The 13,558-nt window shown below is 35.6% G+C and overlaps 1 protein-coding gene across 2 annotated transcripts in view; it reads right to left on the bottom strand.

Annotated features, from left to right (window-relative positions):
• The window catches only part of LOC128996166 (xanthine dehydrogenase-like), a 111,877-nt gene that overhangs the window by 64,727 nt on the left and 33,592 nt on the right, over positions 1-13,558 (bottom strand). For both annotated transcript variants that reach the window (XM_054421418.1, XM_054421339.1), the window contains exons 8-12: positions 13,164-13,266; positions 9,583-9,713; positions 8,806-8,934; positions 3,112-3,294; positions 589-754 (exon numbers count right to left, since the gene is read on the bottom strand). In XM_054421418.1, the coding sequence (XP_054277393.1) occupies positions 589-754; positions 3,112-3,294; positions 8,806-8,934; positions 9,583-9,713; positions 13,164-13,266 (712 nt within the window). The remainder of the gene's footprint in view (positions 1-588; positions 755-3,111; positions 3,295-8,805; positions 8,935-9,582; positions 9,714-13,163; positions 13,267-13,558) is intronic.

Raw genomic sequence — 13,558 nt, 5'->3', positions numbered from 1 at the left:
TGAGGGTCAAAAGTGAGAAAAACCAATTTTTACCCCATAAAACCCCCCGTAAAGCCCCGTTCCCATGGTCCGATCGTGCTGGTTCGCGAACTCATTCAAGTTTATCCCGCTTTACACCTTTAAACCAAATTTCATCAAAATCGGACAAAAATTACTCAAGTTAAGTTATCGCGTTCACGGACGTATATATATATATATAAGTCTATATATATATACATATATAAAAATTTGAACGAATGGTGTTTTTGGCCTCTGGGGACATCAAAATGAAAAAGTAAATCGGTCCCGGGTCTAGGTCTTACCGTGCCACCTACGGTAATAGCTACTTCCCTATAGGGAAATTCGCTAAAAACAAGAATAAATTATTTACAAACACAATTGTAGCGTATTACGATGTAAATGATCACTGTTTTACAGGTTTTCGCCCGTGGTCTGTGTGTACTGTTATCCAAGTGACAGCCGGTCTATGTGTAAGATCCAAATGTATACCTCGGTCTGTGGCAATGACCGCGGTGTCGCATATATGCGACGCTCAGTAGCGAACGTGTTAAGAAATAAGTTATTTCTACTAAACAATTTTTTTTTTACCAGAGCACTGATATAAAGCTTCTACTTTTGGAATCGGTTTGTTGACAGGCCAAACAGATTTATCAGTGTCAAAGTCTCGTTTAGAAGAAGAAACTGGACGAGTGAGTATTGTGGCACCACTGCGATACTGAGGCGCCACTGTCTCTGGACTAAGACCCAGCATAGTCTGAAACAGAAAGGGTAATGTGGTTAAGCAAACAGAGACTGAAACCAACATAGTCTACACAAGAATGTGTACTATGTAGTGATGGGCCGATTCCAGAATTGGTTTATTCCGATACTGATTCCAGAACTTTGGTTCAGATTCTCCATTCTGCACTCGATACCGATACCTGTTATAAATTCATTTGATAACACATATATATGTGCTTCTCGCTATTACTATAAATAAGGAGGAGCATATTATTTTTATTTAGTTTTCATACAATAAAATAACTACATTGCTAGATTAAGGTTACATAGATTAGGTTAGCCTATAAAGAAAATATGATACTTCAAAGAAGACATACGTTTAAACATATTTTATTAATTTAAATTGAAACAACAAACACCGGTTTAGGTAGACCTAATTGTCACTGAGTTTTTTGTTTGCATAAGCATTTGTACATCTACATTGAATGTTCCATATTGCTTAAGTTATAAACTCAAAAGTCAATATCAAAGTCATCTTCAATAATGTCATCATCTATATCACTTTAATTACTTAAACAATCACATAAAAGTGATGGAGTTTGTCACATCACTCAAACGGAGATCATAACCCATTTTTCAACAATTCACTACTCATGCACAGCAATCAACAACAAAACATAAACAGTTCGCCATACAAACTGACGACAGCTGTTTCAGTTCAGTCAGAGAGAAACACAACCGTCTCGCCGCAGTAATAAATCCTACTTTTTTTTGGAACTTTAGGAACATGCTCCTAGGGTCTGCAACAGACTACTGCTTTCTCATTCTATTAAAAAGGAACTGAATAAATGTAACAGTTACAACAAGAAGCATTGCTTTTTCTTTAGTCTGCCCTGCCTTTGACTTTTACTTGTCTTGTTAAGTATTGTTTGTTTATTATGTTGTAGTTTTTGCCCTGTCATCATTCCTGTTTATAATTATCTCCCTCTTCATAATTAATTAATTGTCTCACCAGCAGTTTGAGATAGCCTACAAGATTCAACCCTTTTAGATGGTTGACATTGATTGGATTACACTGCTAGAGCTTGCTTAAATAAACAGTACTGGGGGGCCGGGCCAAGCCTTGCTCAGTTGTGGTTAATTGGGTTTAACAGTTAAAATAATATCATGATCAGACACATTTCATCATTTACAAAAATATTTGTATTACTAACCAAAACATAAATCGCTGAAATAATATCAACTGTGTAGTGTGTCTAATTACACCTGTTTCATAGATCATAGCATTTAAATTATTTGCAGTACCGTAACTTGAGTAATAACATTTCATTTTATATTTTAACCACTGACATAACCAAGGGGGAGCGAGCTGTTGTTGTGGTTAGAGCGCGGGACTTCAGTCCCAGAGGTCCAGGGTTCGATCCCCGCCAAGTCACCAATGGATTTGATCTAAGTGATAATGCCAAAACCCCTAGGTCTAGCCTGAAGTAATGTGAAAAACAATCCCAGGTTCTAAAAAACTGACATAACCAAGGGCGGTCCTAGACATATACTTTGGGGGGGGGGGGGGGAGGCGTCACCGGGGGTCCACCCCAGGAAAAGTTTGAAAAAAGTGCTGTGTTTTTTAAGCTATTTTGAGGACCTAGTTTAATGTGTTCAAGCTTCCCAGATTATTTAAAGATCAAAGACATTTTATAAAATAATAACATTTTATAATGTCATGTTTTTGCAATAATGAGACTTGTGGTTTTAATAACGAAGGAATACCGCAACATTACAACACATTCAAGCATTATTGATTTACGAAAATACCCTTTCAACTGGTGCCGATGTGCATGCTTAACAGAAAATGTCCAAAAGACCAAGATTTTGAACCAAAGAACTTATTTTATCTAAGAAGTATTTAAGAACTTGCACCCAACACGACTGCATTATACCTGCTCAGCAAGCAACAGTTAACCTACAAAGTACACTACCCAACTAACGTTGCCGTCACTGCTACCGCCTGAAGAATTGGTTCTCAGTGTTCTCATTTTTTCTACGCCAGTGACATTTTACAAGGGGGCAACGCGAGAATAAAGTTTTTGTGCAACCTTTTTGTGGTTGTGCCGGGAATTAAATCCGTCCCTTCCGCATCTAAGTCTGAGACACTAACATTTTTGTTGTTTCGTGGCTAGCAACATACCAATTGGGTTGTGGTATTCTTAAATATGATATCAGGTGCTCTAAATATGAATACTATTTAATATTGAAAGTATTAAAATTTGCTACGGTAATCATTGAATTACATTACTGTAATTACAAATTCCTAACACTGAATCAAAGTAACGCAAATTCGTATCGAGGTATCAAGAATCGGAATTGGCCCATCATCCCTAATGTTAAGATTACCTTGTAGAAAAGAGCAACTGCTAGGCCGACCCTGTACTGAGGATTGACCTCTGGAGACAGGGGCTCTGGATGAATCTCCTTCTGAAGAGATTCCACAGCCTCCTGTAGGACCTCTTCTAGTAGGAGGCCCTTCCCTTGGCTGCTGAGAGATTCTAGCAAACACTCTGTCGCACTAGCATGCACCTGAAAAATAGAGATACAATTGTTGAGGCAATGATGAAATAGGAAAAAATCTTTAACTTTTACTTCAGAAATGCAAATAGTTAGTTAGGTATTTAACTAATTGTTAAGTATGTCTGTCTAGTACAGTCAAACCTCTAGCATTCGAGGAGATTTTGTGTTTATTCTTTTAGCGAATTTCTCATATAGGGAATAAGCTATTACCGTAGTAGTACTCATGGTAAGACCTGGACGCGGAAAAGATTTTTTTTTTTTGAGGTCCCTAGAGGCCAAAAAACACCACTCCTTCAAATTCATATCTTACTAATATTATAAATGTGAAAGTTTGTGTGTTTGTTTGTTTATTTGTTTGTTTGTTTGTTTGTTTGAAGATCAATCACGCTTTAACTACTGGTCAGATTAGGCTGAAATTTGGTATGATGATGGCTCACATTCCCGATTAACATATAGACGTATTCGTATCTCAAAAATCCTTTCGGGCTCCGCCCCAGTGGCTCTGGAGTTTCCCATGTTAACCTTATGATTATTCATATTTTAAAGGGATTTTTGTCAGCTGTTTCAATTACTCAAGTTGTTCTATGATATTCAATATTATTAAAAGTTATAAGGTTCACCAACAGGGTTTGCACTTATAATTTTTTTTCATTTATGACAACATAGGCTAGCTAATTTGAAGCTGTGATGCACAATGAGAACTGTTAAAGTAGGATTGTTTACAGTTAAGCTTATGTTTTTAATTTATAAATGATGTTTTGATATTGTGCAAATATTCGATAATTTACTTTTTTATTGTTTAGATGTAGTGGTAGAACATTATGGCTATCGTATATGTGCTAAACGATAGCTTCCGTAAATTAAAAGAACCAATTTTCTCAAACCGCGTCCTCTTCCATTGCAAACACAAAGCATTAGTATAACTGCAATAAGCATTTTATAATTATATGCCAACCCCGTACGAAGGACGGGTATTCAGCTAGTATAAATATATATTTATATATACATATAGAATTTATATATATGTGTTCGTTAGCACGATACTCAAGCAAAAATGATCCGATTTTGATGAAATTTGGTATAAACGTGCAAACCTACATTTATTCAAACGAGTTCGCGAACCAGCATGATCGGACTATGGGAACGGGGGTTTACGGGGGGTTTTATGGGGTAAAAATAGGGTTTTCCCATTTTTGAGCCAAAAAACATCAAATTTAGCAATTTCTTTCCAAACCATTTTGTAGAGCTTAAAAAAAAAATAATTTAGTATATTGAAGCGTTATTATGCGCCTAATGGTTGCGGAGAAAATTTAAATAAAATGTAAATTTAAAATTCCCATGTTATTCTTATGGAGAACAAGTAAACTGTTGTAGTTTTCTTGTTTATGAACATATTTTGATCAAATTTGGAAAATGTTTTAATTTCTAACTAACTATAAACATTTTACAAAAAAAAAAAAACAGTTTTACCCTCCCTGATGCAACAAACCTAAGTACTTGTTAAACTAATTCTATTTAAATAGGAAATAAATGTTATATTTTTAAGTAGACATTTTAGTGTAAATCCAATAAGGCAAATGGAAATTCGCTTAGTCTGCAGGTTTGCTGCGGCGGGGGTATTTTTAATTAGTGATGTGTCGATAACCAAATTGATCGATTCTTAAAACCCATACAGATACCTGAAAAATCAATTCTCAATTATCGATACCAATACAATTTTATTGTATTACTAAGTTTCTGAATGGATTAGTTATACTACATCAACCCCTGTCTTTATATCCTTCCATAAAGTATTTTTTTGGTAATTTTTTTTTAAAGGTAGAACTAAAGAAATAATTAATGCCCCAACAATGAAAAATTCAAATTAGCCAATTTAAGTTTAAACTAGGGATGGGTTGGTTGTTAAAATCAGTTGTCGGGTTTCTAGCATAAAAACCAAAACCGAGAATTGACTTTCCGAGAATTGATATAAAAAGTCGGTTTCGGTTTATCGGTTACTGTCTAATCATTTTGGCGATTGCGGTAGTTAGTTAGGAGGAAAAAAGGGTTATCAGATGTTTGTTTACGACGATAATAATTTATTACTGTGGTAATGGAGCAATAAAATACCCATTAGCAGTCCCTAAACCCCCGTGATATTTTAACATGACAAAATCATTTTGTCATAGTCAGTCAGGTTAAGTACTTCCAAGAGCTCATTGAGTCATAAAAGTTTTATTATTTTGTTTGTTAACTCACATTTATTCCTTTACTGACTTTAATACTTAAATAACCTGAGAATTGAACTGAGAAAGTTCACATCTTTCTGCAGTGTGGACATTATCATTGACTCCCGCCATCACGGAAGAGTGAAAAATTAAAAACGTACGTTTTCATGTCCCTGGCCTTTTACTTCGTAGATACTAGATTTGTAGTTTATTATTATGTGTTTTAATATTTTTTGGGACGGGGCAACATCTTACACAAATTTATTTGGTTTTAAATAGGTTCTAGGTATTAAGGTATTTTTTTCCTATTTTTAAAGTCTCGAAATTCACGACCATGACCTATTATTACCTATTATTGGTTATTACCTATTACCATACCTATTATTGGTACATTTTCCAACTTTCACGCTGTTTTCAGACTAATTATTCATGCCGAAATATATAAAGCCATATTTTTATGTCATCAACAGTTTTTAAAATTACAAAAAAGGAGCATATTATAATTTTATTGTCATTGCAAACTGACTACCATGACAAAATAAGTCTGTCCCTTGATTTGGCGTCACGACCATTTGGGAAAAATTTTCAACTTTGGAGCACGACAGTGGCAAGCCTGGCGTCGATTGCGTCAGTTCGTTTTAGAGACTAGTTCGGGGTGTACGTCAAGTTTATCACGTTTATGATTTCTATCATAAAAATTTCAAAAATTAAAATTTCATCATATTTCAATATTTTATACACAAAAGAAGCACACCTCTATAAAAACATAACAATTTTTCGGGTCTCAGGTAAGTTTTTTTGGAGTTATACAAACTTAAAAGATTTTATTGGCTTTTTTCAATTTTTTTATTTTTTTTTATTTTTTTTCTAGAAAGACCAAATATACCAAAAGCTTAGTAAGCTGTTTACTGTACAGGGTGAGTCAGTGAAACGGGCCATTTTTCGGTAAGTATTAAAAAAAGGTCAAACATCATAAGATCGATTTATTCATTAAAAAACGTAGTAAATGAGTGGAAGTTTGTGTTGAACCAACAAAACAAGCATCAAGTCTTGAAAATAATATCAGAGTCAACTCCTTAAACTTTTAGTCAAGCCACAAAAAAGCAGGAGCTGAAGTCAGAGGATCAAGGGGGCCAAGCAATATCCCCATTTCATGTCAAGGGAAGAAACGGCACACCAAACCGTAGCTTTATTAGAGTGCTTGTGGACCAACCAATATCAAAAATTTGCTTATTGTCATCCCGTTAAGTGGAAATGAGCCTCATCGCTCATCCATAGGCTCTGGGCCATCTTGCATGTATTGCTTAAGCATATGCTCACAAAAAATAATGCAAGATCAAAAATCACCCATATTCTAGGCTTGCACAGCCTGAATTTTGTACGGATGCATGTTAAGATCTTAATGCAAAATTTGCCTCACTGTTGGCGCGGAAAGTCCAAGTGCTTTGCTAAGCCGTTGGCCAGATCCACAGGGACTTCTGGCAATCGTTTAACTGATTCAAATGTTTTGGGTGTCCGCACAGTTCTGGTACTCCCACCTCTTCTTTTTGTGGTTTGTCCCGTTTCTTCCAAGTTTCAGCCTTGAATTGCATGTCTCGATGGGACTTGAGGAGGCAGACCAAAATTAATGTGCAATGCCCGATGTGGTGTACGCGCAGAACTTTCACTGTTTTTGCCTTGACGGTAAAACCTCCCTGTGGTCCGATCCAAAGCTAAAGCTGTATGGCAACTAAACTTCCAGAGGTTGGGAACGCAGGGTAACTTACTCGGCCCCTTTCCTTCTTCCCCTCTACTCACTAACGTTATAAGAAAATAGCCCGTTTCACTGACTCACCCTGTATAATGGCCATAAAAGTAAATTAATTTATAGCAAAACATAGTTATAAAAATAATATTAACTATTTTTAATATTCAGTTTTATGTTCGTGATGGTCGTGACAAAATTTCGTGTTTTTCCATCAAAGATGCTCTATTAATAAAAAATCAACAAAGATATTGCGTTACCATGGACATTTTATGAAACTTCAAATGTCAATGAAATAAAAAAAAATAAAAAAAGTTTCAAAAAACGGAACAAAAAATGTTAAAAGTGCTTTCCCTGAAAACGTACGTTTTTAAATTTTCACTTGGAAACGTCATTGTCGTCTTAAGTGATCATGGAAAAATCATGAACATCTCCCGCTGTCCTGTAGACAATATTGTCTTCCACGTTCACAGCAAAATGTTAATAATCTCCCGCGGCTATGTAAACATCATACAACATCATTATCATCTTAGCGTTTATGTGTAAATCATCATCATTATCTTCTACGATTGTGGCAATTCCCTTGACACTTTTCGGCCGTGTAGACAACATTATTGTCTCATGCAATCGCGGCTAAATTCTGATCATCTCCTTCTGCCATATGAACATCATCATCAACTCCCGCGGTCATGGAAACGTTATCGATATCTTGCGCGATCGCGGCAAAATCATGTACATCTCGTGCATCCGTATAGACATCATCATCTACTCCCGCGGTTAAGAAAATTCATCGTCATCTTGCACGATCGCGGCAAAATTATGAACATCTCCTGTACATTATCAACTCCTGCGGTCACAGAAACGTCATCATTGTCTTGCTCAATAACAGAAAAATCATGAACATCTCCCGCAGCTTTGTAGACATTATTATCGTCTCCTACGGTCAGGAAAACGTCATGCACCATCGCTGTATTTTCTGATCACAAGATCTTCGCAGATTATTGGTATCGAAATCAACTTTTGATGATCGATTCTCCGTTCAATTGGTTTGTTTTATGATAATATATTTAGCTCAAGCAGTAATTATTATGGAGTTATCAGAATTTTTTAGGTTATTGTTATAAATTTAAATTTATAAATTATTATACTGTTGCGTATTGTAAGTTGTCAGGTTTTTTTAATTATTTTTTTAAATATAATAATTTTAAATATTGCTGCAAGGTTATAATTGTGAAAATGAGTTAAGTAATTGTTGATTTTGTAATTGTAAATTTTTCACTCTGTTTTAAGTCTATCATTGTTTTCATTAATTGTTTAATTTTATAATTATATTATCATTTATAGTTTTAAGAGTAATGATAGAGTAAATGTACAAATATTAACTTTTCATTTTATTCTTCCAACTAGGATAATTTTGCATTTTGTCCCTCAGTATTTAGTTTCATAGAAAGATTTATATTTAGTTTTAATATTTGACAATGTCAAATGCATCATTGTATATGCCTAATGAAAAAAAATCTTGAAACTTGAAAATTTTAATGATCACTTTTGGGAAGAAAACATACTCACAAAAGAGGAAGATATGCCTCCGTAAACAATTGCAGGTTTTTCCAATAGTTTGAATTGAGAAGCTTTATCAACTTTGAAGCAAAATCCTGCATTGATGTAAGCATGGACATTCTTGGCTCGAGGCATGATCTGTAAACAAAGGATACATGAGACTATTGTTTTATTAGTAAAGCTAAAATCATTATATGAGTCAAAAGAAACAAATAAAGAAAAAACACAAGCTTGAACACTGGAAAAGTTATAGACCAGTCATCTAAAACATTTTAAAAGGCAAAGTTCGCAAAAAATGGCGTAGTTGTGATTTTTTAGTATGTTGTTAGAATACATGAGAGTAATGTAAAACCAAGTTTGCAGCATCAAAAGACCTGTGCTCGCTGCTAAGTGGTAGAAAAAATTAGATTTTCTTGTACTGTTTCCATTTTTTACGAAAATTTTAAAAACCATCTATTGTAAGAAAAAAAGCGTTATAACCTTTTTGAAGTAGATTAAATTCCCTACAATTTGGTATAATTTTCAGCCTTATATTTGTATATATTATAAACTTTGAGATACATCATTTATAATTTTAGAATGTTTTTCAAAAATTGCTAAAGAATCCGAATCTGAAGTTGTCCAACAAACAGACAGACATATATACATTTGAACAGATGGTGTTTTTTGCCTCTAGGACATAAAACAAAATAAAAGTAAATCCGTCCCGGGTCTGTCCATGAGACCTATTAATAAGCTTATCCCCTAAATGAGTAGTTTGCTAAAACAGACATCAAATGACCAAACCTTAAAAGTGCGAACGAAATAGAGAGACTTGTCCAGAGGGGGAAGCACCAGATACATGAGCAGTGCTTGGTCCAAGTCAACTGAGAGAAACTGTACCAGGCTTACAGTGTACGATTTTCCATCAGCTCTCTCTGAAATCAAAAGAAACTTCACTTTTACAGGTTGTGACATGTAACCTGGCACTTGACCTATCGCTACTAGCCTAGTTCAAAAACATTATGTGCCATTATGCAGGTTGCATCAACAGTCCTCGCGACCCACTTGAAGACACTTAAGTGTATGAAACACGGAGCTTACACCCCTTGAGTCAGCGGAAATGTTTGCAGTCCGGTCCTTTCCTTACCTCACCCACACTCTGCCTACACAGCCCGGATAAGGCCCAAGTGCCAACTTGAAACGTGTCACAAGCTGTATAACCAACATGCTGTGTCAGCAGATAAATTCATATAGATTATGGGGGGGGGTTCATTTAAACTTTAAACTTAAAATACAATTTTAAAAATAAGTAATGAAAATTGTGACTTTAGAAAACATTAGCAATAGAGACAGTGGTGATCATTATATTTGGAATTCCAAGAATGTTGGTTTATTTCCAAGTGTTTTCCGGAATATTTCATGGTGATAATTCCTAGGGAGTAGACATCATGAATAATTATCTCAATAAATAATAAATATTTTTTCTTTGCCTACTAAAATGGTCGTTTAATCCCCTAAATTTAAAAATTGTTGTCTCTTTTATTTTTGTTCAGTTTAGCACAGCTTTGTTTGCTAAAATAGAGTTCAATATAATTAACGTTATGTTTTTATTGATTAAGTTAGTTTCCTTTTGATTAAGTAAGATACTTTTTCTAATAAGAGTGTTTGATACCCTAGTTTCGACATAAATAAAATCACTCACTATTTGCTAGTGTTTTTGTGTATTTGCTCACTGATTAGCTAGATATTATCATCAGGATGGCAAGATAGATTTCTGAAAACTATATTACTGTATTTATAGTTTCTTTAGAGGCTTATTCAGAATAAATTAAGAAATTACTTATGGATATGTTACCGGACAAATCCGATTTTAGAACCAACACGTTTGGACTAGGATAATCTAGTTTTTCCTCATCACCCAAGGACCTAACCCAACCTAGTTTAGCCTGGTAGAATTGTTAGGCCAAACTAGTTTGGCCAGCTAGCGTACAGCTAAGCTAGTTTTACCAGGTTCAAGGTCAAGATTGAAACTAACCAAGCCTAATCCAATCCAACCTAACGTAGAAATGTTAATTATTCATTACCCTTAAACTTTTTATGATACTCTAGTAATAGTTTGAATACAATAGTTTGGCCTAAGTTAAAGCATGCCAACCTGGTTTATTATAACGCCACCCGGCCAAATCAGTTCAGTCTGTAATCTATAAGACCAAACTAGTTTATCCTAGGTAGGGTGATCAGGAAAACTAGATCATCTTAAGGCCTATTTTGCTTTGAGCGATTGCAGCGATAGTCGCGTGGCGATAATCGCTCCGCGATAGTAGCCGGGCACTGCTCTGACGGAGTTTGCGTTGTCCTGTTTTGCAGGAGCGACTATCGCAAGAGTCGCTAGCTACAGTCGCGGACCACTGCCTCGGGGACAAGTCTGAGCGATAATCGCGCCGCGACTGATGCGCAGCGACTGTGCGCCAGTCGTCCACACATGGCGATTTGTCTGCGGAAACATTGTCTGCCGACTGTCTCCAGTATGTTGCTATTTTGTCTCCAGTATGTCGGCCGACTGTCGACAGACAAATTTTGGTGTTTCTGGAGACAAAATACAGTGTTTTCTGTTTCCCGTTCGAATGGGAAACACGGAGACAAGAGACAAAACTTTTGTCTCAAGTCTGCATGTGAGGACGTGTCTGGAGACAGGAGACTGGATACAAGCCGAAGGTGTTCAACATTCAGCCCATTTAGTTAGACTGCAAAGCGGTAATATTACGATTTTTGGGCGGTAATAAAAGAGCTGGATTGAGTTTCTTGAAAGTTTTGGAATTAGTTTTCAATGATTTATATCATTACATGACATTTAAATGAATTGTTCATCTCGTCAAGTTAAAAATCTTAAGACCAACAAAGCCCAGCAAAATTTTAAAATCTTTAGAAGTCAACCTCGTGAAGTTCCTAAATCCTCCACCTAATCTGAAGGTCTGATAGAAGATTTTGACCATTGTACGAACCTTGCTCGAGAAAATGTTGAGTCCATCATAGTCTCTTCCTAGATTCATTAGGCCCATGGCTCAGAAAAATGAAGCCCGCACAGGATATAATTACGTCCTCCTCAGTCCCCATACCAACAAACATGGAAACACTGGCTGGCTAGTGTGGACGCAAAATACATCGGTAACTTGTATCTGAAACTGTGTTGACAGACTTTCTGCCGACTGTCCGCGCACAGTCGGCCGACTCAGTCTCCATGTGTGGACTAGGCTTCAAAACAGTGCAGTTCACTCAGTACGCACATAATAGGGGTTAAATTAACCATAATTTACTTTTTTGTTCAAATTTTTCTATTCATGTGCTGTTACGATTGTACTGTTTTGGTTGTATTTCCTTACACATTCATTTCATTATCTACATTAAATTGTAGAAGAAACAGGCGACTCTTATTTCCAGAAAACTTTGCATCGTCATTGCTCAAATCTTTGTGTTTAATTTTGTTAAGGTAATCCACGTCAATTAAAATTGAAATGTAAAATGCTTGACTTTTCCAGGTTGTTATGTGTTTTTTACGTAGTGTTGGGGTTAATACTGTCTCAGTTTTTTTATGAATAATTTTTTTATTTAGACTCCAGGGCTTATTTTCCGATATTCATTTGCTCTTATTGATATTACTATTTTTTTTTTATTTATATAAATATATTTTTTCATTGATATCACTACAGTTTTCTATTTATATCCTATCTAGTGACCTCTAGTGATACGTATCCGTCCCAAATCCCCGTATCACTATGTATTTTCTATCGATCGTCCATTGATACTTCCACTAGGGTCGAGTAGAGCCTCGTCTCCTAACTCCTCACTTAGGAGATACTTTAACACATAGGAGATAACATACAACACGCACTCATGACTTCAACATTGTGAGTGCTGGTATTTAACTAACTATGAAAAATCGCGTGACGACCGAAAATTAATCACTCTCAGCAAAACGGCCACCGTATCAGTGATAGTAGCAGAGCGATAATCGCTGTGCGACTATCGCTACAGTCGCTCCAAGCAAAATAGGCCTATCGTCCAAACTAGTTTGTCCTAAAATCGGGTTTGTCCAATTACAGATACATGTTCCATAATTAGATAAGGGTTGTTATGGTATAATTTCATTACATTCACTCCAACTCAGTAAACTGAGAGAATTGCTCATGTTAATTCCTTAATTATCGAGGGGAGCTCCCATAATCTTTTACCAGGATAATATTGTGGTTCAATCACTAGAAAACGTTGTTATTTTACTATTTCATTGTGCCCTATTTTGCGTTTTAATTGTAAAAGTACAAGTTAAAACAGCTAATACTTTGAATACTTAAATGAATGAAGTACAATATTTGAAAGCATTTTCATACCAAATACTATTTGTGCTCCCACAGTTTCCAGACAGAGAAACAAGTCGGATGGAAACTCTGGATGTTGTTTTTTTATACAGATATTTCCAGCTATTGTACCAGCCTGTAACAACATCAATTAACAAATAATACTAAAATAAAAATAAATCTCTAAAAAAAAATTCAATATAGGCCTATTTCTTTTTTATGGCAGGGAAATGTGCTATGCGCTATCAGGGTCTAGGTGTATTTCAATCTGGTGTGTAGGAATTTCACCCACTAAAAACCTATCGATCCAGGAAATGGAAGCCTTTCTGGAAACGCTGTATGCAATACTTGAAGAGGGTGCCTTCGTATGCTAGGAATGACATTCCAGCTGAGGTGTTCCAACGAGTTTAGCTGCATTGGCTCATCAC

Source organism: Macrosteles quadrilineatus, unplaced genomic scaffold, assembly GCF_028750875.1.
Source record: "Macrosteles quadrilineatus isolate MER2022 unplaced genomic scaffold, UCM_ALF_1.0 Scaffold_1__1_contigs__length_201487025, whole genome shotgun sequence".
Classification (NCBI taxonomy): Eukaryota; Metazoa; Arthropoda; class Insecta; order Hemiptera; family Cicadellidae; genus Macrosteles; species Macrosteles quadrilineatus.
The sequence above is the reverse complement of the archived record's forward strand: the minus strand, read 5'-3'. Positions and strand labels throughout refer to the sequence as shown.